Source organism: Erinaceus europaeus, chromosome 16, assembly GCF_950295315.1.
Source record: "Erinaceus europaeus chromosome 16, mEriEur2.1, whole genome shotgun sequence".
NCBI classification, from domain to species: domain Eukaryota; kingdom Metazoa; phylum Chordata; class Mammalia; order Eulipotyphla; family Erinaceidae; genus Erinaceus; species Erinaceus europaeus.
In genome coordinates this window covers 19959875-19984128 of record NC_080177.1, presented here as the reverse complement: position 1 = coordinate 19984128, position 24254 = coordinate 19959875, and the positions used below count along the sequence as shown (strand labels likewise).

The 24254-nt window shown below is 39.6% G+C and overlaps 1 protein-coding gene across 1 annotated transcript in view; it reads left to right on the top strand.

The window, feature by feature from the left end:
- Positions 1 to 24254, top strand: part of LOC132533529 (dmX-like protein 2) — a 41982-nt gene that overhangs the window by 14478 nt on the left and 3250 nt on the right. Inside the window, exons 2-5 of the mRNA XM_060175716.1 lie at positions 13824 to 13949; positions 19000 to 19071; positions 21890 to 21968; positions 22789 to 22924. Coding sequence (XP_060031699.1) covers positions 13824 to 13949; positions 19000 to 19071; positions 21890 to 21968; positions 22789 to 22924 — 413 coding nt within the window. The remainder of the gene's footprint in view (positions 1 to 13823; positions 13950 to 18999; positions 19072 to 21889; positions 21969 to 22788; positions 22925 to 24254) is intronic.

The following is a 24254-nucleotide window of genomic DNA, read 5'->3' as shown; positions in this document are numbered from 1 at the left end:
ATTAATCCCTTTAAAAATTTTTTTTATTTATAAAAAGGAAACATTGACAAAACCATTGGATAAGAGGAATACAACTCCACACAGTTCCCACCACCACAACTCCGTATCCCATATAGTTTTCCTATTTATCCTTCTGGAAGTATGGACACAAGGTCATTGTGGGATGCAGAAGGTGGAAGGTCTGGCTTCTGTAATTGCTTCTGTGCTGAACAAGGGCATTGACAGGTCAATCCATACTCCAGGTCAATCCATACTCCCAGCCTGCCTCTCTCTTTCCCTAGTGGGGTGGGGCTCTGGGGAAGCTGAGCTCCAGGACACATTGGTTTGCTTGTCAAGGGAAGTCTGGTTGAAATCATGCTAGCATCTGGAACCTGGTGGCTGAAAAGAGAGTTAACATATAAAGCCAAACAAGTTGTTGACTAATCATGAAGCTAAAGGCTGAAATAGTGCAGATAAAGAGTTGGGGGGTCCTCCATTTGTAGATAGCTAGTAGGTATATTTTGGTTATAACAGGGCCTGTCGCTATACTAGTTTTTTTTTTTTTTTTTTTTTCCCTGAGCCTGAAATCTGATATACAGGTGGATCCAAGTTATTGTCTGGGGAGATGATGTCATGGCTGGAAAAGACAGAAAGCTGGATCAGGGAAGAGAGTAGCTCCCTAATATGGGGAAAGGGTATAAATATTGTTGACTGTAAACCCCATCTATTTGATTTGGTCTGGGTCCCATATTCAGCTTAGGAGCCTATGTGACCTCTGCATCCCTATAGATCTGAGCTCACATTCTGTGGTCATGAGTAGGAACATTCCAAGCTGCCCCAGTATTGACCCATCTTCCTCAGGTGTAGCATAGAGTATGTTGTCCATCCTCTGAAGGGAGGATGGACAACATTCTCTACCGTTGTTGATCCAAGTTGAGGGCAGGGTCCTATGGGGGCCCACAAAGGGATCTATTTTGTTGTTCCTGAAAGAGATGACCGGTAATAATGGAGAGAGGGATTTATTTGTGGTCTAGGCCCATCATGTCTGTTTGAGAATCTCAGGACTCCTCGAGTAGGGTCCCAGCTGATGGGGTGGCCTGATAGTGACTAAAGAGTCATCATTAAAGGATGCCAGTCTCTTGTCCTTATTTAGCTTTTGCAGTCCTTAACTTCGCTAAGGTTAGCTTTGGAGTGAATGAGAGAACTGTAATAGGAAGTAGGTGAGGAGGGTATCTAAGTCTAATTAGATACTATTTCATTAAGAACTTTATACTGAGTCACTGCAGACTTGTGTACTTTTGCTTTCAGGTATATATTTTGTCCTAATTTATGGATACATGTGAGCATATGCTCTATCTCATGGGGCCTGATCTATATCTAGGCTTTGGGACTTCGTTAGAAAGTGAACTGCCTGGAATGGAATTAGAGAATACTATGAAAGGAAAGGTCTCACCCACGTAATGAGGCTGAAGGGTTGACATTCCACGCCTGACAGTCTGAAGTGAAGCATGTGAAGGTGGTACTCCTTGCGTTGATTAGGTTGGGATCAGCAGATGCAATGTCATTTGGTATGAATTGAGAGAGGCCTGCAGGAAAGTGAGCCCCACCCTAAAGGTTCCAGGACTGGGGGAAATAATAGGCTCTATAGAGGAAATGGGAGGTTCCTGCTGTCTTAGGAGTGAGAAGACAATAGATAGTTGTTGCTATAATCACATTTTTTGGTAATTGGGCTAACTTTGAAAAATCCCTTTGTTAGGATTTGCTGTGTCATACACAACATCCCCATAATTTATGTCCTTTGACATTATTTGTATATAGCTGTGCCACTGGTTGCTTCTGTTCTCCCTGGTCTAGGCTTTTAAGAGAATCAGTATATCAAAGACTCAGCCTATGTATTAAAAAGACTCAGTCTGTGCTTTAAAAAGTTTGAGACATACAATCAGCTTTTCCTCTCTCACATTAATTAGTGATTTATATGACTACAAATTAATAGGAGTATACATAAACAACATTCCCACCATCAAAAGACTGTGTCCCAACCCCCCCCCCCCCCCCAACTCCGATGCCCCGGGAAGCCAAACATCCACCCTCACCCTCACCCCAGGGTTTTTACTTTGGTGTCCTACTCCAGATTTAGTCAAATCTTGCTTTTAGTTTCCCTTTCTGTTCTTCTTTCTCAACTTCCGTTGATGAGTGGGATCATCCCATACTCATCTTTGTCTTTCTGACTTAGCTCACTTAACATAATTCCTTCTAGCTCTGTCCAAGATGGGTCAGAGAAGGTGGGTTCATTGTTCTTAATAGCTGCATAGTATTCCATTGTGTATATATACACAGCTTTCTCAGCCACTCATCTGTTGTTGAGAACCTGGGTTGTTTCCAGGTTTTAGCTATTATGAATTGAATATGTACATAGTTGGAAATTTACTCATTAGTTATTTTTTACCAGAGCACTGCTCAATTCTGGCTTGTGATGGTATGGGGGACTGAACCTAGACCCTTGGAACCTCAGCCATGAGAGTCTTTTTGAATAACCATTATGGTATCTCCCTTCTCTAATTAGAATTTGAAGTTGTCATTAAAATTTAAAAAAGGTTACTGTTAACTCTCTTTTTCTTTTTATCTGGGAAAAATTTAGTAGATAGACCATGTCTGTTTTATGCCACATGACATCCTCTGTGCTTGGTCCAGAGCTGTGACTCAATAAACACCATTCATGGCTACTTCGAACTCTCTTAATGGTCAACATGTCAAAATCACATTAAATGGAGCAAGTGAAAAATAGACAACAGACAAACAACAAAAGACAAACCAAAACAAATTACTTCAAGTAATAGGGAATTTAATCTAAGAATATAGAAGAGGAGCAGAAGACAAATCTTCCAGGAATCATTTTTTTTTTAAGTTTTTATTTATAAAATGGAAACACTGACAAGACCATAGGATAAGAGTGGTACAATTCCACACAATTCCCACCACCTGAACTCCATATCCCATTCCTTCCCCTGATAGCTTTCCTATTCTTTATCCCTCTGGGAACATGGACCCAGGGACATTATGGGGTGCAGAAGGTGGAAGGTCTGGTCTTCTGTAATTGCTTCCCTGTCAGCAAAAGTAATTCAGAGTCCCTGAAAGAAAGGGGGAGTTGGCATTGAAGAAGTGAGTGACAGGTCAGCTGCTTTCGGTGCAGGAGAGAAGTGTCTCTGTCGTCTCTCTGCAGAGCTTTATTTTTTAAACTTTATTTATTTATTCATTTTTCCCCTTTTGTTGCCCTTGTTGTTTATCGTCTTTGTTGTTGTTGTTATTATTGTTATTGCTGTCATTGTTGTTGGATAGAATAGAGAGAAATGAAGAGAGGAGGGGAAGACAGAGAGGGGGAGAGAAAGACAGACACCTGCAGACCTGCTTCACTGCCTGTAAAGTGACTCCCCTGTAGGTGGGGAGCCAGAGGCTCGAACCGGGATATTGATGGGTCCTTGAGCTTTGTGCCATGTGCACTTAAACAGCTGCGCCACTGCCCGGCTCCCAGAGCTTTATTTTTAAACACTTTTTGACCTGATATAGTTGACATCATGTATAATTGTTTTCATTAACATCAAGAATAATCTTGAACAACATTATTATTATTATAGGTATGTTTTCCTTAAGAAAATTTCCTAGGTCTGGGGCATCCTGATCTCCCCTTGAAAGTTTCTTGGGTCTGGGGTAGCCTAAATCTACCCTTGAAAGTTTCCTTGGGTCTGGGGTAGTCAAAATCTACCCTTGAAAGTTTCATGTGGTGCAATGGATAAAGCATTGGATTCTGAAGCATGAGGTCCCGAGTTCAATCCCTGGCAGCACATGTACCAGAGTGATGTCTGGTTCTTTCTCTCTCTCCTTTCTCATAAATAAATAAAATATTAAAAAAAAAAAAAAAAAAAAGAAAGAAAGGAAGTTTCCTTGGTCTGGAGTAGTCTGAATTTTCCCTTGAAAGTTCCCTTGAAATGACCGTCTGTGTTTTGACCATCTCCCTGTTCTGACCTCCTGTATGAATAAACATTTCTCCCTGGAACTAAATCTAGTAGCTTTTCTTCTTAACCTTCGGTCTAACTAGATCATAGTAGGCTGTTCACCTAAAGAAATCTTCTGCTGTGAAGTAAGTACACACCTTGGGGGCTCTCTTCTGGTTAACATTTGCAGATATGACAGTGCACTGACTTTTAGCTAGTGAAAGTTTACTAACTTTCTGTGGGTGAGGGTAAGTAATAAGCCCTCTCTATAATTAGGTGAAGACCACAGTCTCACTCATACTATAAGCCACCCTTAATTCTGGCTTTTGGTCTGAGTCCAGCTGATTGAGACGCTGTAGTGCTGATAAGTAGCTCCTTTTCTGAAAGCCTTTAAATGGGTACAGCAGCTTCTGCTCCTAGGCCATTTTTAGTCTTGTCACACTCACTGCCATAATTGCTGTCACAATGTGCTTTCCCTGGGGATCTCTTTCTGTTGTCCCCAGGTAATATTTGTGTATTTGCAATATAGCCAATAAGCCCTCAAATTATCAGTGTAATTAAAAACAAATAGCTTTGGTTTAGTCAAGAACTTCCCACTCTGCAGTAAGTTCCAGTCTGTTCAGACTTTGTCTGGCAACAGATGTGACATCACCTCCACTATTATACAGAGAGGATGAATAGTTTCAGTTCGGTCCTGGCTTGCTTGGACTTTGTCTGACAGCAGCCGTGATGTCACCTCCACCACTTCCCTGCTGAACATGGGTGTTGACAGGTCTTTCCAAAATCCCAGCCTGTCTCTGTTTCCCTAGTTGGACAGGGATCTAGGGAGGTGGGGCTCCAGGACATATGGTGGGCCCGTTTGCCCAAGGAAGTCATGTTGGCATCATGGTAGCATCTGGAACCTGGTGGCTAAAAAAGAATTAAGATAGAAAGCAGAGCAAATTGTTGACTAATCTAGGAGTCTTTTTTTTTTTTTTTTTAAAAAAAAAACTTTATATTACCTTATTTATTGAAGAGAGATAGCCAGAAATGGAGAGGGAAGGGGGAGATAGGGAGAGAGACACCTGGAGCACTGCTTCACCACTTATAAAGCTTTTTCCCTGCATATGTGGACTCAGGGCTTGAACCCAGATCCTTGAGTATTGTAATGTGTGCTCAGCCAGGTGCACCACCACCTAGCCCCTTTCCAAGAATCTTGTAGCACAGTTACAGCACAACTGGGCTTCAGACATGCAGGTCAAAGTTGGAGGTTGTTTCCACTGTCTCTGTCTCTAGGCTTCGTCCTCTGTTGGATCCATTATAACAGCTACAACCTCTTTCTACATAAAGCCTTGTTAGTAGGCCTAGGTACTATCTGTGCTACACTTCTTGGTATTTCCTAGCTGAATACCCAGGATGTAAAATCTAGTCAGGTTGCTTTTCAAAGCCAGACCACACCATAGTTTTCTGGCCAGACTATTGCTTTTGGTTTTCAACACTTAAGTGCTTGGAATCAGGTGTCAAACCCAAGTCCAATTAGTTGTTTGCCGTGGATGTTGACTCTGGTCTGCCGACAATACTCTTTCAGAAGGATTGGGCTGGGTGGTCTTTCCTAGAAAGGTGTGTGAATAAGATGGACAAAGCAGTTAATGGGTTGGTTCCATTTTTAATTACTTCAGTGCTGCAGGCAACATCTTAGTACTGACTGTTAATGTTTGCATGTCTGAATGCTTAATTGTTTTCATTTATCAAAATACTGACACCTCTTTGTAGTTTCTGGATTCATCTTACATCTAGATGATTCATCTAGATTCATCTTTCCAGGAAAGTCATAGAATTTTCTGTTGCAGTAGTGTATGAAAATACATTTGGTGTCCTGTACTCTAAGCCTTACTCTCTCTAGGTATATATTTTGAGCACCAAGGGAATGTTTTTTTGAAATTTTTATTACCTTATTTATTGGAGAGAGAGTCAGAAATCGGAGGGGAAGGGGAGATAGGGAGAGAGAAAGACACCTGTAGCACTGCTTCACCAGTCCTAAGCTGATGCCTCTGTATTTAGAATGTATACCTTATGATCTGTTTTGCCTTCTTGCCTTCCTGGCGGCCTCATTGTATTCTCTACTCTGTTATCATGACTGATTCCGTACTCCTTTTAAGCCCAGTTCTGAATATACCCCGTTTTTGTGCCAACATTTACTTATTTACCTAGGGTAGACAGAAGCAAAGAGAAGGGGATCTCTCTCTGTCTCTCTCTGTACACACACACACACACACACACACACACAAAATCTCTCTCTGTCTCTCTCTATACACACACACACACACACACACACATACAATCTCTAAAGGAAATAATAGTTAATAGTGGTAAAAAGAAAGGAAAAAGAAAAAAATTCCATGTGCCAGCCAGCGTGCATAAAAAGCTAAAGTCATCTCTTAGTCTCAAATCTGTCTTCTAAAGCCTGGGTTATATCACAGTCTGTCTGATAAAAAATAATGAAATACGGTTGGGAGGCAGCTTACCACGTGGAATACACACTTTTCCATGGGTTCAAGCATTCGGCATCATGCCCAAGGTAAATTCCAGAAGCGGTGGAGTAGTGCTACAGTGTCTCTCCCTCATTCTCTCTCTCTAGTAGAAGGGAAAAAAGTTAGCCAGGAGCGGTTAAATCACAGAGGTACAAAAGTCCTGAGGAAGGGGGGCGGGGGCTACTTTCTGAAATGGCTATTTCTAAAGAGGCAGAGTGAGAGAGAGATATCAACCAGGTGCTGATCCACCATTCATGGAATTCCACTTTTTAAAAAGTTTTTCTTACTCGTGGTGCTGGGGATCAAACACAGGGCTTCATCGTAAGGCACATAAAATATTCAATAGTTGTTTCTATGAGAGGAGATTTTTGGTTCTTATTTCCAGACCTGTCTTTTAATGGGAACCTAGGTAAGCTGGAAACGGAGCTAATTTTATAATGGTTAATTGGAACAAGTTAATTATTTATTGGATGTTTTTCTTTCAAGGCCTTATTTCCTTTAGATATTACTCATGTCAGATTAATTAATAATAAAAAAAAGTGTTTGGAGTCAGAGGGGTGGTTCAACAGGGGTGGCCCAGGTTTAATCCTCAAGATGGCATATTCTTGGAGCTAAGGAATGCCTACCCCCAAATAAATAAATGCTTTTGAAAAATGTAGTCTCCAAGGGAGATTTTTAAAGGACTTGGTTAGTGCTTTAGCCCTCTCCCCTACTGCTCCTCCCCTCCCCCCAGTAATTTATCTTCCTAATAATATTATAGATAAAACTTGGTCTTTCAGTTTATTGCTTCAAGAGCTGCTCATGTTTGAGCACACTTTGTCCTTAATTGCCTAGAGATTCTTTTCGGATTACCCTGTCTTCAGAGGTCTGAAACAAGTTACAATATAAGTAATTAAGGCACTGAGCCACAGAAGTCTACAAATTGCTGTTTTGCTTCCATGTGTGATATTTAAGTAATTGCTCATTGCTGTGAGAACCTTTAATTTCATAGATGTCATGGCTTTAAAGTGAATAAGCATTGCTTTTGTATTTACAGTATTAATGAAAACTATGTTTTTGCTTTTTTGTTCAGGTACATAGAAATCAGCTTAGTCTGAACTGAGGGTGTCTGTTTCCTTTTAGTCTATTGGAAGTTTGTTACAGCTTCATCTGTTTTGCCAGTAAATTGTCAAAATGGGATTTTTTTTTTTTTTACTAATATAAAAAGCAGTTCTTTTAAAGATCCCATTTTATTAAAAAAAAAAAAAAGTTCTGTGGTCTGGGAGGTGGCACAGTGGTAAAGCTTTGGGCTCTCAAGCATGAGGTCTCGAGTTCCATCCCCAGCAGCACATGCGCCAGAGTGATGTCTGGTTCTATCTCCTCCTATCTTTCTCATAAATAAATAAAATATTAAGAGAAAAGTTCTACTCCCAGGTCCCTCTTTCTTTGACATCATTTGGAAGAAATGAAAAGGAAATTTTTTGTCTCTTAGCACTTATTCACAAACACTGGATCTGATTTTGTCTTTCCTCACTACCAAGCTTTGTCTTACGCTTCACTGAGCATACTACTTGCAGCTGACTTTTTTTTTTTATAAGGCCTTCTAGATAATTTGTTAATTTTGTGCTTCCTAGTGTGAGTTGTGTCTAAAAGAACAGTCCCTTTAGCTATCATACAAGTAGTATTAGTGTATTTTCAATACTGCTTCCCCCCTTGTTGACTTTGGGTGTTTTTTTTTTTTTTTCTCCTTTTTCTTTTTTGCTTTACTAAGCTTTTACTTAGTTTCTTTTTCCTTTCTTCATCTGCCTATTCAGAATTTTTTAGTGGACTTGAGGCTGCTAGAACGATTGAACCAGATGAGTAAAGTGTGTTTAGTCATGTGGAAAGAAGAGGTTATTTAACTACTACTCTCTCCCTACTCTTCCACTAAGTGTGGATTAAGGGGAAATTGTATTTATTACTTATTGGCTAGAGACAGAAAGAAATGAAAAGAGAAGGGGCAAATAGAGAGGTGGAGATGCAAAGAGACACGCCTGCAGCACTGCTTCACAGCTCATGAAACTTTCTTTCCTACAGGTGGGAAGTGGGGGCTGGAATGCAGGTATTGGTGCACTGTACCTGTGCTCAGGTGCACCACTGACTGGCCCCCTGGAGTGTGGATTTATAGCTTAATAGCTGAAAGCTTATTTATTTGGGTGGTGGTGGTAGGTAGTACTTGATAATGGTAATGGTTGTATTACAGAAACTTGTAGAGAAATAAGACTGAATATGTTGCTGATAAAAAGCACACTTTGTAGGCTTAAATTTCACTTTGAGAACTCTCATGAAGTATTTTCTTTATACATAAATCTGTAATCCGTAAATTGCTTTTTTAAAATAGTGTATATGGTATATTGTGATCTAGTTATAAGACAGCAGTAACATACTACATAGCTATACTCTCTCAATAAAAGAGTTACTGTCTCTTTAATATATTTGAGTAATAATACATCTTCAGTTCTGGCATTTTGTTACAAATAGGATTTGTTAACTATGCATGACAAAATAAGAGTTTCCTTACTCTATAGAAACTCATAGAAATAAGTTAGAATAATGAGACTAAAGACTCAGTTAAACTGTGGTCCTATAACCCGATGATTCAGTTTGGAGAGAGAGAGATGTAAGTGGCTAATAAATATTGTGAGACAATACTCAATTTTCTAATGAAACTGTAGTCTAGCAGTCTGGAGCTAGTGCAGTGTTACAGCGTAGGATTTGTAAGCATGAGCCCCTATGCTCAAACTCCAGTATCAGGCCAGAGTGAAACTCTAGTTTTCTTTCTCATACATAAGTAAGTAAATAAATACATTTAAAAAATAAATGAAAACACCATTACAAATAATAGGAACATGACAGGTTTGGTTAAATTGGAAAGTGAAAACATTTGATAATGATTAAGGTTGCTAATCCTAAAACCACTGTAAACAGCCCCTCCCCAAACTCTTCCTCCATAGTGCGCTGGGACCTGAAAGTCCTCTCAACTCCTCCCAGAGTCCTTTGCTTTGGTGCAATACACCAAACCCAGTCAAGGTTCTGCTTTGTGTTTCCCCTTCTGTTCTTGAAATAGGTGTTTTAATTCACCAGGAATGTAATCTTTTGAAGGACAATGTGTAAGAGTTACTAATTTTCAACACAGACTCAGCAAATTATATCTTAGACTTTTTCCTATGGGTGTATTTATTTGTATGTGCAGGTACTATCTAGATACAAAGATGTATAAATATCCAATGAAGCCTTTTCCTGCAGTATACCCAGTGACTGACAGCAATCTGAATTAATTATGCAAAACCACGAAGTGAATACTCACTCAGCAGCCATTAAGAAGAATGAAGTAACATCTGAGCTGATATGGAAAGTTCTTCAAAATATTAAAAGTAGGGGCTAGGCAGTGGCACACCTGCTTGAGTACATGTCACGATGTGCAAAGACCTGGGTTTGAGCTCCCAGTCTGCCCACCTGCAAAAGGAAGCCTTGTGAATTGTGAAGCAATGCTAAAGGTGTCTTTTTTTTTTTTTTCATCTCTATCTCCCTCCTTTCCTCTCAGTTTCTGTCTCCATCCAATAAATAATAAAGTAAAATATTTTTAAAATGTTAAAAGTGGGGCGGAGGGTAGATAGCATAATGGTTATGCAAAGAGACTTGTGCACGAGGCTCCAAAGTCCCAGTTTCAGTCCCCCGCATCACCAGCCAGAGCTGAGCAGTGCTCTGGTAAAAAAAAAAATAAAAGGAAAAAGTGGAAAAATAAGTTGTAGAGTTGTACGTAGCACTAACACGTTTATGTTAAAAATACTTTCACGGGAGTCAGGCTGTAGCACAGCGGGTTAAGCACAGGTGGTGCAAGGCCAATGACTGGTGTAAGGATCCCGGTTTGAGCCCCCGGCTCCCCACCTTAAGGGGAGTCGCTTCAAAAGTAGTGAAGCAGGTCTGCAGATGTCATTCTCCTCTCTCCATTTCTCTCTGTCCTATCCAACAATGATAACATCAATAACAACAATGAAACATCAAGGGCAACAAAAGGGAATAAATAAATAAATAAATAAAATAAATATTACTTTCACATAGATCTAGTTATATATGCACTGAACATTCAGACAGGTTCATAGGTAGAACTTTGGTGAAGTCTTAAGATGATGCAAGTTAAAATTAAAAAAATATATATTTTTATATTACAAAATTACATGTCGACAAGGGTTTGAATCCACACCATTCCCACCACCAGAGTTCTGAATCTTCACTCTCTCCATTGCAATCCACCACAGTTCCCCTAAAGTTGTAGACATGGGCCAACCATCTTCTCTACAACTATCTGTCCACATTTATACATAGTTGCCCCTTTTTGTTCTGACTCAGTCCTCTCCTCCCCTCTAAACCACCCATGACATCACAACTATCTCCATATGTCCCTCTAAGCCACTCATAGCAAGATTTAATTTTCTTATTTAGTTTTTGGACTTAGTTCATGTGTTATAGAAACATTAAAATTAAGCTTTCAATGACGGGGATGGGATACAGAGCTCTGGTGGTGGGAATTGTGTGGAGTTGTACCCCTCCTACCCTACGGTTTTGTTAATTAATCCTTTCTTAAATAAAAAAAAAAGCCAAAAAAAAAATTCTTATTTACTGTTACCTTTTTTTTTTTTTTTTTTTTTTTAACCAGGGCACCGCTCAGCTCTGGTTTATGCTGATGCTGGGAGTTGAACCCTGGGTCCTTTGGTACCTCAAGCATGAAAGGTTTTTTGTATAATCATTATGCCGTCTCTCTAGGGTGTCACCGGCTTTGAGCTGACTTTTTAAAGACAGAAGCAGAGATAGAGAGGGAGAGATAACACAGCACCGAAGGTCCCTCCAGTGTGACGGGAGCCAGACTTGAACTTGGGTCGAACACATGGCAGAACAGGCACCCTTCTAGGTGCTATGTTTTCAGCCTGACTAAGAGAATGAGAGAGTACCACTTTTTTTAAAAAATATATTTATTTTATTTATTCCCTTTTGTTGCCCTTGTTGTTTTATTGTTGTAGTTATTATTGTTGTTGTCGTTGTTGGATAGGACAGAGAGAAATGGAGAGAGGAGGGGAAGACAGAAAAGAGGAGAGAAAGATAGACACCTGCTTCACCACCTGTGAAGTGACTCCCCTGCAGGTGGGGAGCCGGGGTTCGAACCGGGATCCTTATGCTGGTCCTTGTGCTTTGTGCCACCTGCGCTTAACCCGCTGCGCTACAGCCCGACTCCCTAGAGAGTACCACTTTGTAACTTGCAGTGCTGGGCGCTGAACCTGGGACCGCATGCATGCAACTCCTGCACTTTACTACTGAGACACTTCTTTGGCCGTTGTTTACTTTCTTGTAACATTTTCCATACATCTACATTGAATTCTTAAAACTATTTTCTGAAGATAAATGTGTACAACCTTGAAAACCCAGGTAATCCTGCCGGCTTTCTCTTTTGCTTTTGTTTGCTTTTAGAACAAAGATCACATCAGAATTGATGACCCTAAATGTTCCCCTTCCATCAATTTCCTTTCTTGTAATAATGCTTTAAAAGGACTTTGGAAAGTGTGAAATGCTGTTTAAGGGTAAGACTAGTTTTGTTATTTGAAAGACTAGCTTGGTCTTAGAAATATATATATATATATTTTAATTTTATTTATTAATTCATGAGAAATGTTAGGAGAGAGAGAAAGAGCCAGACATCACTCTGGTACATGTGCTGCCGGGAATTGAACTCAGGACCTCATGCTTGAGAGTCCAATGCCGCCTCCTGGACCACCTTAGAAATATTTCTATTACCATGAGTCACACAGTAAGTCCACCTTGTTTTTAAGAATGAAAGTGGTTATTTCTGTCTATGAGTGATTCCCTCTCCCCTGACTTCTACTGCTTAAAATTCTCTATTTGCTTGTCCTCTTTTGACCGTTCTGATATTTGTAAAGGACATGAGTTGGAGATTTTGAGAAGTTACAGCAGGGTTTTTGGCATCCTTGTGTGTTGAAACAATGTTTGTTTCCTATCTAATCTTTCTCTTCATTCTCTTCTTTTACTACCTGCTAGCAGTGAACTTTTTCAGGGCATGGGTCACTAATTTAGACGGCATTTCTTGCTCTTGGATAACTATATCTGGAAGGCATGACCATATTGTGGAAGAGTGTAGAAAGTGTGTGGGGGAAAAAAAAACCCTTGTAAAACCCACATTTATGCTGCTTTCAATGGGTTCTTTTAAATATTAGAATTAAGCTGCTAGGTTATTTTGTTTTGTCCAGTTTGGAGGGAAAAGAAATGTCTCCATCCTCTCTGCCCCTTATGTCATCATGAAATGTACACAGTTGCAAAACAGGGCCAGCTACTCTTAAGACATGGGGCAATAGGAAATAAATAATGTGGTTTTACTCTTTATAGTTCTGTTGAACAAGGAACATTTCCAGGAACCTAATTTTATGTTACTATTTTATTTTTCAGCCCAACGGTTATATCTACCCACCATTTTTATAATTCAGTCTCTCTTGTATTTAATATTTTATGTGTACGTGGGCAACCATTCTGCTTTCCTTTCTTTCATTCCTGATAAGGAGTGGGGGGAGGTAGAGTGCCTCATAGTTTCACTTGGGAGGTTGGTGAGTTGCCTTAATGCATGTAATTCTGCCTCAGATGTTCGTATCTATTTAACTAGCTCTTGAAGCCATGTGGGATTGTGTTGGCAAGGGCATCTGATTTCTGTCTGGACCTTTCATAAGCCTGCTTTGAGTTCTGGGAATAACATACAACTGCAGCTTTCATCACCTTGTTACTTTCAGACCAGAGCACCATTCCATTTATGATATTTTATTTGTTTTTGTCTTTCTTGTCATTATCACATGAGGGGAAAGGAGGGATTAGACCCAGGACCTCACACATGGAAGGCAAAATGCTTACTGCTGAGTAACTTGTGCAGCTCATCTCCAGGGTTTGCTGTGATGAGCTATGGAGAGAGAGACAAGACAATGGTTTGACAGCTTGCAAAGGCAGAGTCTACAGAAGACCTGGAAGATCCCTGGCTTCTTAGTAGCAGTTCTTCATGGGGTGTTAGCCCCCCCTTTTTATGTGACTTAATGTTCCTATTTGGAAATTAGTAATTCTTTTTTTCAACTTCAAGATGTTTTCTTGAGGAAATAGTGATTTGTAGGATTGTTGCCACCCACAGGGGTATGTTTCCCCAGGAGAAAAAAATATATTCTTACATTAACTATGTTTGTGAAATGCCATAGTACACTATACAATGGGTGACACTGTCTTAGAGTGCTATAAAACAAGCATTCAAAAGTGATACATATCTTTGTTAAACTTTTACTTTTAGGCTTATGGATCCGGCTGTGATATTGTCATTTTGGCAAGTGACTTTGAATGTGTGCAGATCATCCCTGGTGCTAAGCATGGAAACATCCAAGTCAGCTGTGTGGAGTGTTCTAACCAACATGGACGAGTAAGGGATTTAATTATTATTATTATTATATTTATTTATTTTCCTTGTTTTTTATTGTTGTTGTTACCATTGTTGTTACTGATGTTGTCATTGTTGGATAGGACAGAGAGAAATGGAGAGAGGAGGGGAAGACAGAGAGGGAGAGAGAAAGATAAGACACCTGCAGACCTGCTTCACCACCTGTGAAGAGACTCCCCTACAGGTGGGGAGCCGGGGGCTCGAACTGAGATCCTTAGGCTGGTCCTTGCATTTTGTACCACGTGCGCTTAACCAGCTGCACTACCACCCAACTCCTGGGATTTAATTATCTTATTACATGCTATCTTGTAATGTCTGTCCCTAGATCAGATACTGTTACCCTTTTATACAAGTTTTGCCCACAGCTTCTTGCTAATTCACTAGGCAAGTCATAGGAGTGGATGAAGGAATAGGCTGTAGACATTCTATAAGACACTGCTGAGCTGATTGATGTGTGCCATGCAAGATCTGTAAGGCCCACACTCCTGTGAGTATTGATACTCTGCCGATTGTTAATTGTAGCAGCTCTTAATCAAACAGCAGGAAAGTAAACCTTTCTCTTCTTTATCTGCTGCACCCATGTTATGACAAAATCAAGTTTTTTTTTACAGAGAAGTTGTGTAGTTATTTCTGTCTCATGCATTATTGGCCATGTGGCAGGTACTTTATAAAATTTCTGTTGATGAGACTATTTCTTGAGTAAAGTTCATTCAGGCTTTAACACAGAAGAATTATTGTGAAACAGTTTATCAAATGTACCTCTTGCCCAAATTTTCAAACATAGGATACACAGAATTTTGGTTTGGTAAAGCACATGTTTAGTACAGTATTTGCTATGTGCTTTAAGGCTGCAGTATTGTGGAGCATTGTTGAATGCCCCTACAAGAATAAACCAATAAAAACATTTTTATAATAATCATAATAATTTAAATAATCTTAATGTGCTAGAAAACTTTCTTTACTGAGTAATATCACTTCTTATTAAAGATGTTAGAACATATTGATAGTTATACATAATAACCACTGCAAATTTATGAATGATAAGTTATGGTTATTAATTTACCATAGTATTATTTTTATTATTATTTTTTTTACCATATTATTATTTTACCACCTTGCTGTTTGTACCACACTAGGGCTTTTAAACAGGATCCACTGATCCCAGTTGACTTTTTTTTTTTTTTGCTCCCCTAGAGAGGGAGACAGAGGAACACTACCACACTGGAGCATCCCTTGTGCCAGGGTATTCCTGTGCTATGCCAGTGTTCCTACGCATGTTGTTGACAAGGGAAGGCATGAACCCTGCCCAGTGAGCTATTTCTCTGGCCCTCTCAAGTGTTAATATACTTGCAAATGAACCCCACTACATGGTAATCTAGTGATATAATTGACCTAGTGTTGAAACACTGACTTTCCTGAGACTTGTTTTTTGCTTTTCTGATTTTTTTCCTATCCCCCTACCCCATGCATTGCTTCCTTTTACTTTAGACATACTCATTAGTTTTCCACTGTCCACCTCTCTAAGCTGAGTGTGGTAGGTTTAGACTTCATCAGCATTGCATGATTATTGTCAGAGATGAATTTTAATGAAATTTATTTTATTTATGTGCTGGTGATAATTACAATAAATAAATTATCTGGGAGCAAAGTTTTTCTTTTTTTAATGTAACTGTTCTTTTATTTATTTATTTATTATTGGATAGAAACAGAAATTGAGAAGGGAGGGGAGCTAGAGACAGAGAGACACCTGCAGCACTGATTCACCACTCCTGAAGTTTTCTGCCTGGGCACCAGGGGCTTGAATCTGGGTCCTTGTGCACTGTAACCTGTGGGCTTAACCAGGTGTGCCACCTCCTGGCCCCCAAAGTTTTTCTTTTTAGTTCATAAGACCTTTGTTTTATTTTTTATTTTTTTATTTTTTATTTATTTATTGGATAGAGACAGTCAAAAATTGAGAGGGAAGGGGGAGCTAGGGAGGGAAAGAAACAGAGAGACACCTGCAACACTGCTTCACCACTTGCAAAGCTTTCCCTCTGCAGGGGGCTCAAAACTGCGTCATTGCACATTGTAACATGTGCTCAACCAGGTGCACCACCACCAGCCCCAAGACCTTGATTTTATAATTGTTTAACTGTCTCTGCTTTTCCTTACTTGATTGAAGGTAAAGAAGGCAAAGCTGTGTTGTCTGCGGTTTATTGCCTTTTATTGCCATTTTTTATATCCTTTATTTCCAGTCCTTGTGGTGATGACTGTCATCACTGTAATACAGAATCACGAGTGGCTTTGTGTTAGCCAGTTATAATCATGCTTTCCTTGGCTAAGGTGCTGAATGCAAACATTTAAAACCTTTTGCCTTAGTGATAATACCTCAGGCAGGCATTTTATATAGCTTTCTCCTACTAACTGTGGATTGAAAGATATTTCTTTTTAAAACTAGTTTTATTATTATTGTTATAAGTATGAGGCAGAGAGAAATTGAAAGGAGAGGAGAGGGAAAGAGACAGGAGACACTTGTGACACTGCTCACTGCTGGTGAAGGTTTTTCTCCTGCAGGTAGGGACTGGGGGCTTGAACCCTGGTCTTTGCACATGGTAATGTGTATGCTCAACTGGGTACATCATGAGAAGAATGTTACATACAAAGTTAATATTAGTAGGCCGGGCAGTGACGCACCAGGTTAAGTACACGTAGTATGACATGCAAGGACCCACTCAGAGATCCCGGTTCGTGCCCCTGGCTCTCCACCTGCAGGAGTGATGCTTCAGAAGCAGTGAAACAGATCTGCAGGTATTTCCCTTTCTCTCCCCCTCTCTATCTTCCCCTTCTCTCTCAATTTCTTTCTGCCCTCTCCTATAAAAAATTACCTCCAGGAGAAGTGGATTTGTAGTGCAGGCACTGAACCCCAGTGATAAAAAAGGAGGCAAAAAAAAAAAAAGTTAAAATAAATCACTTTTAGGGGTGAGAGTTCCTGGAACTATACGTAACTCTTCTGGCTGTTCTTATACATAAGGGACTAGGCAGAGGCACATCAGTTGAGTACAGACATTACAATGCACGAGGCCTCAGGTTCAAGCTCCCACTCCCCATCTGCAAGGAGAAAACTTCTCTAGTGTGGAGTGATCCAGGTGTCTCTCATTTCCTCTCCCTATCTTCACCTTTCTCAAATTCAGCCTATCCAATTAAGAAAAAAAGAAAGAAATAAAAAGAAAGAAAAAAGAAAAAAAAGATACATAAATAAGCTTTGCAAATTAGTCCAGGAATGGAATTTTCAGAAGGGATGTTTTTTTTGTAAGTTTTCTGTGGTTGATTCCCTATTGTCAAGAGCTGAGTAAACTGAAAACTGGCTTTCAAGGAAGTACTGGAAAGCAGGTTCTTGTACCTTCTAGGAACAAACGGGAATTTATGCCCTGTCGCAACCTGGAACAGAGTCCCCCTAGCTTCCTAAATCCCCAACTTCAGTTCAGTGTCCATGTCTCCATCAATACTTTCTCCTTAGTTTATGTTCTTTCTTCTTTCTGTTTATTTGATGGGTGATAGAGACCAGAGCACACTCTGGTTATATGTGGTGCTGGGAATTAGACCTGGGGGCTCAGGTTTGCAAAGTATGCACTTTACTCACTGAACTACCTCCCTGGCCCCCTCTTCCTTCCTCCCTTCCTATTCTTTGCTCCTTTCCTTCCTTCCTTCCTTCCTTCCTTCCTTCCTTCCTTCCTTCCTCCCTCCCTCCCTCCCTCCCTCCCTCCCTCCCTCCCTCCCTTCCTTCCTTCCTTCCTTCCTATTTCTTTCTTCCTCCCTTTCTTTCTTCCTATTCCTTTCTTCCTTCTTCCTCCTCTTCTCCTCTTCCCCACCCCCACCCCCCAGGACCTCATTCACAACCCAGACTTTCAGACTTTCTTTTTACAACCCAGACTTTCAGACTTTCTTTTTATTGAGATAGATAGCCGAGAGGGGTGGGAAGAGGGAAGGAGGAAGAGAGACTGCTATACTGGAGCTTTCTCAGGGTGCTGACTAGTTCTGGGACGCCAGTCTTTGCCATACACACAGTGAGGCACTGCCATACTGGATAGCTCTCACTGGCCCACTTCCCTCTTCTGGATGGTTTTCCCAACTAGTACATTTTGCTTGATGGTCTAATTAGTATCATTTCACTTGCTTTATTATTTTTTTCTTCCTTTTGTTGCCCTGTTGTTTATCGTTATTGTTATTATTAGTATTGCTGTTATTGTTGTTGGATAGGACAGAGAGAAATCGAGAGAGGAGGGGAAGACAGGAAGAGAGAAAGACAGACACCTGCAGACCTGCTTCACCGCTTGTGAAGCGACCCCCTCTCCCCCCCCAAAGATGGGGAGCTGGGGGCTTAAACCGGGATCCGTACACCGGTTCTTGAGCTTCGTGCCATGTACACTTAATCTGCTGCACTACCACCCGACCCCTGACAGCATAATGTTTATGTAAAAACCTTTTGTGCCTAAGGCTCTGAGATCCCAGGTTCAACCCCCTATACCACCATAAGCCACAGCTGAGCAGTGCTCTGGTGTCTGTCTCCCTCCCTCCACTCTTTCATTAAAAAAAAAAAAAAAAAAAGCCTGCCAGATGTGCCATTAAAATGTGTCTATTATTATGTTGAAAATATCTCTGTAGTATCAGGGAGATAGCGTAATGGTTATACAAACAGAGGTCTCTGAGGTCCAGAGATCCTAGGTTCAATCCCTGACATCACCATAAACCAGTGTTGAGGAGGGCTCTGGTCTGTAAAAGACAAAAGAAAGAAAGAAAATATATAAAGAAAGGTTGTTTCTTGGAATATATCAAATCTTGTATTTGACATGTAAACTAAGGCCTGTTAAATTTTTGATAACTGAAGTTCCTTAAGTCTAGTACTTTTTCTGGTTAGTTACAGAAGAGAATAAACTGAACACTATGATGGGGTTACAATACACGTAATTGGTTTGTGCATTATTGTGGAAAAGCAACTATCTTTATGCTCTGTTTTCTTAAATGTTAATGCTTTGTGTGTGTGTTTCTCTTTTAGATCGCAGCTTCATACGGTAATGCTGTTTGCATCTTTGAACCATTGGGTATAAATTCTCATAAGAGGAATTGTGTAAGTATTAAATTATAGTAGAAGCCTTTCATAATAAAGTGAACTTTAGAACCCAGTTAGTTGATAGTTGTGAAGGGCTCCTCAGTTTACTGGTGCTGAAGGGAGTCTGGCCTATCAGTGGGAGTGGTTTGGTGCTTTGTGGTACAATATTTCACATTCACTGTGACTGTTCTCCCAACCTTTTAGAAACCTTTTTCTAGAATACTGCTAATTGAGATTCTACTAGCTGAACTACTAGCTCTTGCCTGTTCTCCCACTTAACTAGTCTGTCTGGTAACTGCTTGCCATGCCCTTTTCCTATCCATATTGTCAGCAGATCCAATCATAACTCTTCTCTGCTTAAAACTATCATGACTCCATATTCATCTCACATTCAAAGCTGAGAAGCCTTCCTGTAGACTTCCTTCCCACCAGTACCCCTTTATTACTCTCAGAACATATCACCTGCTGTACTATTTTTGTCCTCTGCTGTCACTCCAGTTACACTGGCAGTTTTAACTGTCCTTCAACAGTTACCTCCCATTAGGACCCTTTGCATAACTGGTTCTCTTACTTGGAATGATCTTTGTTTAGACAACTCCAGGCTAGCTCTTCACAGACCTGTATGTCTTTGCTCCCTAATACTATCTTAGGAAGGTCTACCCAGTTGCCGTTACCAAAATTGTCGCTTGCTTCGACCACTTTCACGAAAATCCCCATCCTTTAATTTAATTTAATTTTATTTATTTATTTTTTGCAATCAGAGTTATTGCTGGGAGTCTGCACAACTCCATCACTGTTTCCCAGTGGTGATGGGGGCTCCTCCTCTTCTTCTCTCCCTTACAGAGATTGAAAGACAGAGAAGGAGAAAGAAAGATAGAGATGGAGAAAGATAGAGACACCTGTAGCACTGCTTCACTGCTTGTGAACCCCCCCCCCCCACAGGTGGTGACTGAGGATTGACCCAGGTCTTTGAGTGTGATAATGTATGTACTCTACCAGGTGCAACACCAGCCAGCCATTTTTAACCTCCACCCCCCAGCAGCTTTTATCTTGGTAATTCATGTATTGGTTACTATTCCAAAATGAACTCCCAGATTGAGTCTCCATGTGCATGATTATAAGGAGCTTTATTCCTTCGTTCATTGATGCATCCCAGGTACTCAAAATAGTATCTGGAACAGAGTAAATTCTAACTGTTTGTTGAATGTAAGATTTAACTTAGGTAAATTCACTTATCATCTAGGTATTATAACACATGAGGCTGAGAATCATTTGGATTCATTTTGGTGATGTATTATGTGCACTTCCCATAATACTCACAGAATACTGTATGGTTAGAACTTTAATCCCTTTAAGAAGTTTTAGTACAGTGGTGTCTCTCCCTCTTTCTGTCTCTTTCTCTGAATGAAATAATCCACCTGGGAGCAGTGAAACTGTGCATGCTTGAGGCCCAGCTCTGTAAAGCAGGTGCGCGCGCGTGTGCGCGCGCGCGCACACACACACACACACACACACACACACACACACACACACACACACGTGTGTGTGCACAAGTAAGGAAGAGATGGAAATTATTCAAATAAATATATAGGAAAGGTTCATAGATTTTACACATCACATAGTTAACTTTTTGTTGATGTTTGGGTAGTATATCTCTTCTTATTTTAGATATTGAGTCAATAATTTGCACTTTTCCAAAGTGTACTTATTATTTTGTTTCGTAAACAGTAATTGACTGAGCATGTATCAGCCATTATAGCACCAAATACACAAACTTATTGTAGCATGGTACCTGCTTTTGAAGCTAAACCAGCAGTGATTTAGTGTGAGTAGTGGAATTTGAACAGTCCTGTGAACACTGCCAGGGTATCAGGAGTGACTTCACAGCAGTGCTGGTACCTAAGTATAAGCAGAGGATTTTGCTGGTGGAGACAAAAGCCAAGGGAAATAATGTGTGTGTGGACATGGAAGGAGAACTAAGAGAACATGCTTTGTTTGGGTATGGCAAGACCTGACCACATAGAACAAATAGTGAATGGAGCTATTGGAAGTTGTTTTAGAAACAGTATTTTTTATTTATATATTTATTTTATTTAAGAAAGAATAAATTAACAAAACCATAGGGTAGGAGGGGTACAACTCCACACAATTCCCACCACCCAATCTCCATATCCCATCCCCTCCCCTGATAGCTTTCCCATTCTCTGTCCCTCTGGGAACATGGACCCAGGGTCTTTGTGGGTTGCAGAAGGTGGAGAAACAGTATTTTTTTAAAAAGTGTTTTTATTAAAAAGTGTTTTTATTGCCTTTATTTATTGGATAGAGACAGCCAGAAATCAAGAGGGACGAGGATGACAGAGAGGGAGACAGACGCCTACAACACTGTTTCACCACTTGCAAAGCTTTCCCCCTGCAGGTGAGGACCAGGGGTTTGAACCTGGGTCCTTGTGTATTAAACATGTGCTCAAACAGGTGTGCCACCACTTGGCCCCTAGAAACAGTATTTTGGACCCAGGTCCAAGCCCCTGGTCCCCACCTGTGGTGGGGGTTGGGAAGCTTCCTGAGAGGTGAAGCAGGGCTGCAGGTATCTGTCTTCCTGTCTTCTGTCTTCTGTCTCTTTTTCCCTCTCTCTACCTTCCCCTCCCCTGTTAATGTCTCTGTAATAAATAAATAGTTAAAAGAAACAGTATTTTGAAAATTATAGTGAAGTAGTTAAATCTTTGTTTTAGACCATAAAGTCTTAAATTCTGAAATTGAGGGATATGATAAAATAGTGTTGTTTGTTGCTAATTAAAATATATTTTTGTTTGTTTTTCTATCTCTGAACATATTTCAGCAACTCAAGTGTCAATGGCTTAAAACTGGGCAGTTCTTTTTGAGTTCTGTGACATACAATTTGGCATGGGATCCTCAAGGTATTTATTTGATTATATTTAGAAATCACAAAAATTAAGTACTTGTAAATGTATGATTGTAATTTGATATAGTCTCTGATAATACAAAAATTATGAGTGGTATGTTTTCTCTTTGACTAGGGAATTTTTTCTTCTTGGTATATATTGCTTTATATAATGCTTGATTAATTATTAATTTTTTCTCTTCTCCCTGCCTTTTAATGCTTTATTCCAAGAAACTATGATGATTGGTTTCCTTAGTTAACAGCACATGTTGCATTTTATCTTACTGCTTGTAAGAAAACAAAATTGGAAATAATGAGAAGTAGAAAAACCTCTCTCACTATGTCATTTGTATTTCAGGAAATTTCTGTCTTTAATTTTGAAAGATTAGAAACCTCTCATAATGGCTATTGCTCCTTAATGAAAAGAATGTAAAGCATTCACAGTTAATGAATGTAATTTTATATTCATGGAGCAAAAAAATTCATTAATTTTTAGTTGAGCCTGAGATTCTGAGAAAATTGTGTTGTATGTATCAGAGGTTTTTTTTCCCTATTTTACTTTTGCTGTTTCTGTTTTTAATAGATTTACCTGCTACACAGTCACTCTCTGTTAGTCAACTTTTCAGTTTTGTTTTCGAAGACTCTCCCCCATGAGCTACTCTTCCTTGTCTAGCAGACCCTTAGAATTTCTAAATGGATAGAACTCCAGTGTTTTTTCGGAGGTAGCATTACTTATCCTTTACAGGCTGTTTGTGGACTGAAAAAGAAGTCCACGTGTGCATTTCTTTCTCTGGCTAGTTCTTGCTTATTCATCAGAACATTCTTTAATTTTTCAGATAACAGATTGTTGACAGCAACTGATTGTATTCAGTTGTGGGCTCCTCCAGGAGGTGACATTCTTGAAGAGGAGGAAGAAATTGATAATAAAATTCCTCCTGTTTTAAATGATTGGAAGTGCATCTGGCAGTGCAAGTTAGTGTCAAATTCTGTTGTTAATGTTCATTAATTTAAAAAAAATGCTATTCCTAAAACATGTCCCCTTTTAGAATGATCTTTATTTTTTGATGTTAATGTTGCATCTAGAACATACAATGTGGACCTTTTTTTTTTTTTTTTTTTAAAGCCCAAACCCATAATAATATTAAAACTGTATCTCAGTTGATTTATTTTGGAAAAACAGGGACAATATCTTTTCATTGACTATGTTAACTTCAGAACTTGGGTTGTCAGGGTACTAGGAATTTTCCTTATGGATGAAATGGGGAGCGAGAGGAAGGTATCCAAGTTGCCAACTACTCTTTAGTGAAAGGATGGGTAGATGGGTATACCGTTAACAATATGAACTATGTGACAGTGACCAGATGGTAGTGCAGGAAGAAGATGAGGTCAGTTTTTTAAAATTTATTTTATTTTTATTTTTTATTAGGGGGCTTCATGGTTTACAGTAAGTGCAGTTGTTGGTACCTGTGTAGTTACCAGTTTTCTGCAAAACATCCCCAGCTTAGGTTCTCCTACACCATCTTGCACCAGGACTTGAAAAATTCCTTTACCCTCCAAAGTCCTTTACTTCGGTGCAATACACCAATGAGGTCAGCTTAAAAAAAACTTTTTTTAAAAATTTATTTATTTTCCCTTTTGTTGACTTTGTTTTTCATTGTTGTTGTAGTTGTTGTTGTTATTGTACAGGACAGAGAGAAATGGAGAGAGAAGGGGAAGACAGAGGGGGAGAGAAAGATAGACACCTGCAGACCTGCTTCACTGCCTGTGAAGGGACTACCTTACAGGTGGGGAGCTGGGGGCTCGAACCAGGATCCTTAAAGTGGTCCTAGCTTTGTTGTTGTTTTTTTTTTAAACATGTTTTATTTAGCATGTCTGTAGGACGTATAAGTGGGAAATGCCATTGATGCATGCTAATTGCATTTTATTTATTTATTTGTTTATTTATTTATTTATTTGAAAGATAGGAGGAGAGAGAGAACAAACCAGACATCACTCTGGTACATGTGCTGCCCAGTATTGAACTCGGTACCTCATGCTTGAGAGTCCAGTGTTTTACCCATTGTGCCACCTCCCGGATCATACTACATTCTTCTTTGCATCCCCAAAATGAACTTTAGTTTAGTTTCAACTATTTTGAATTTTCAGAGGTAAAGTATTTTTATTTTATTTTTAGAGATGAAAAAACACTCTTGCTTGGTTAAGATACAGATTAGAATAGTTGTTGGTTGATGAGTTTGGTTTTGTTCTGATTTTGAATTTTTTCATTATCTTTCTTTCTTTCTTTATTGGATAGAGACAGCCA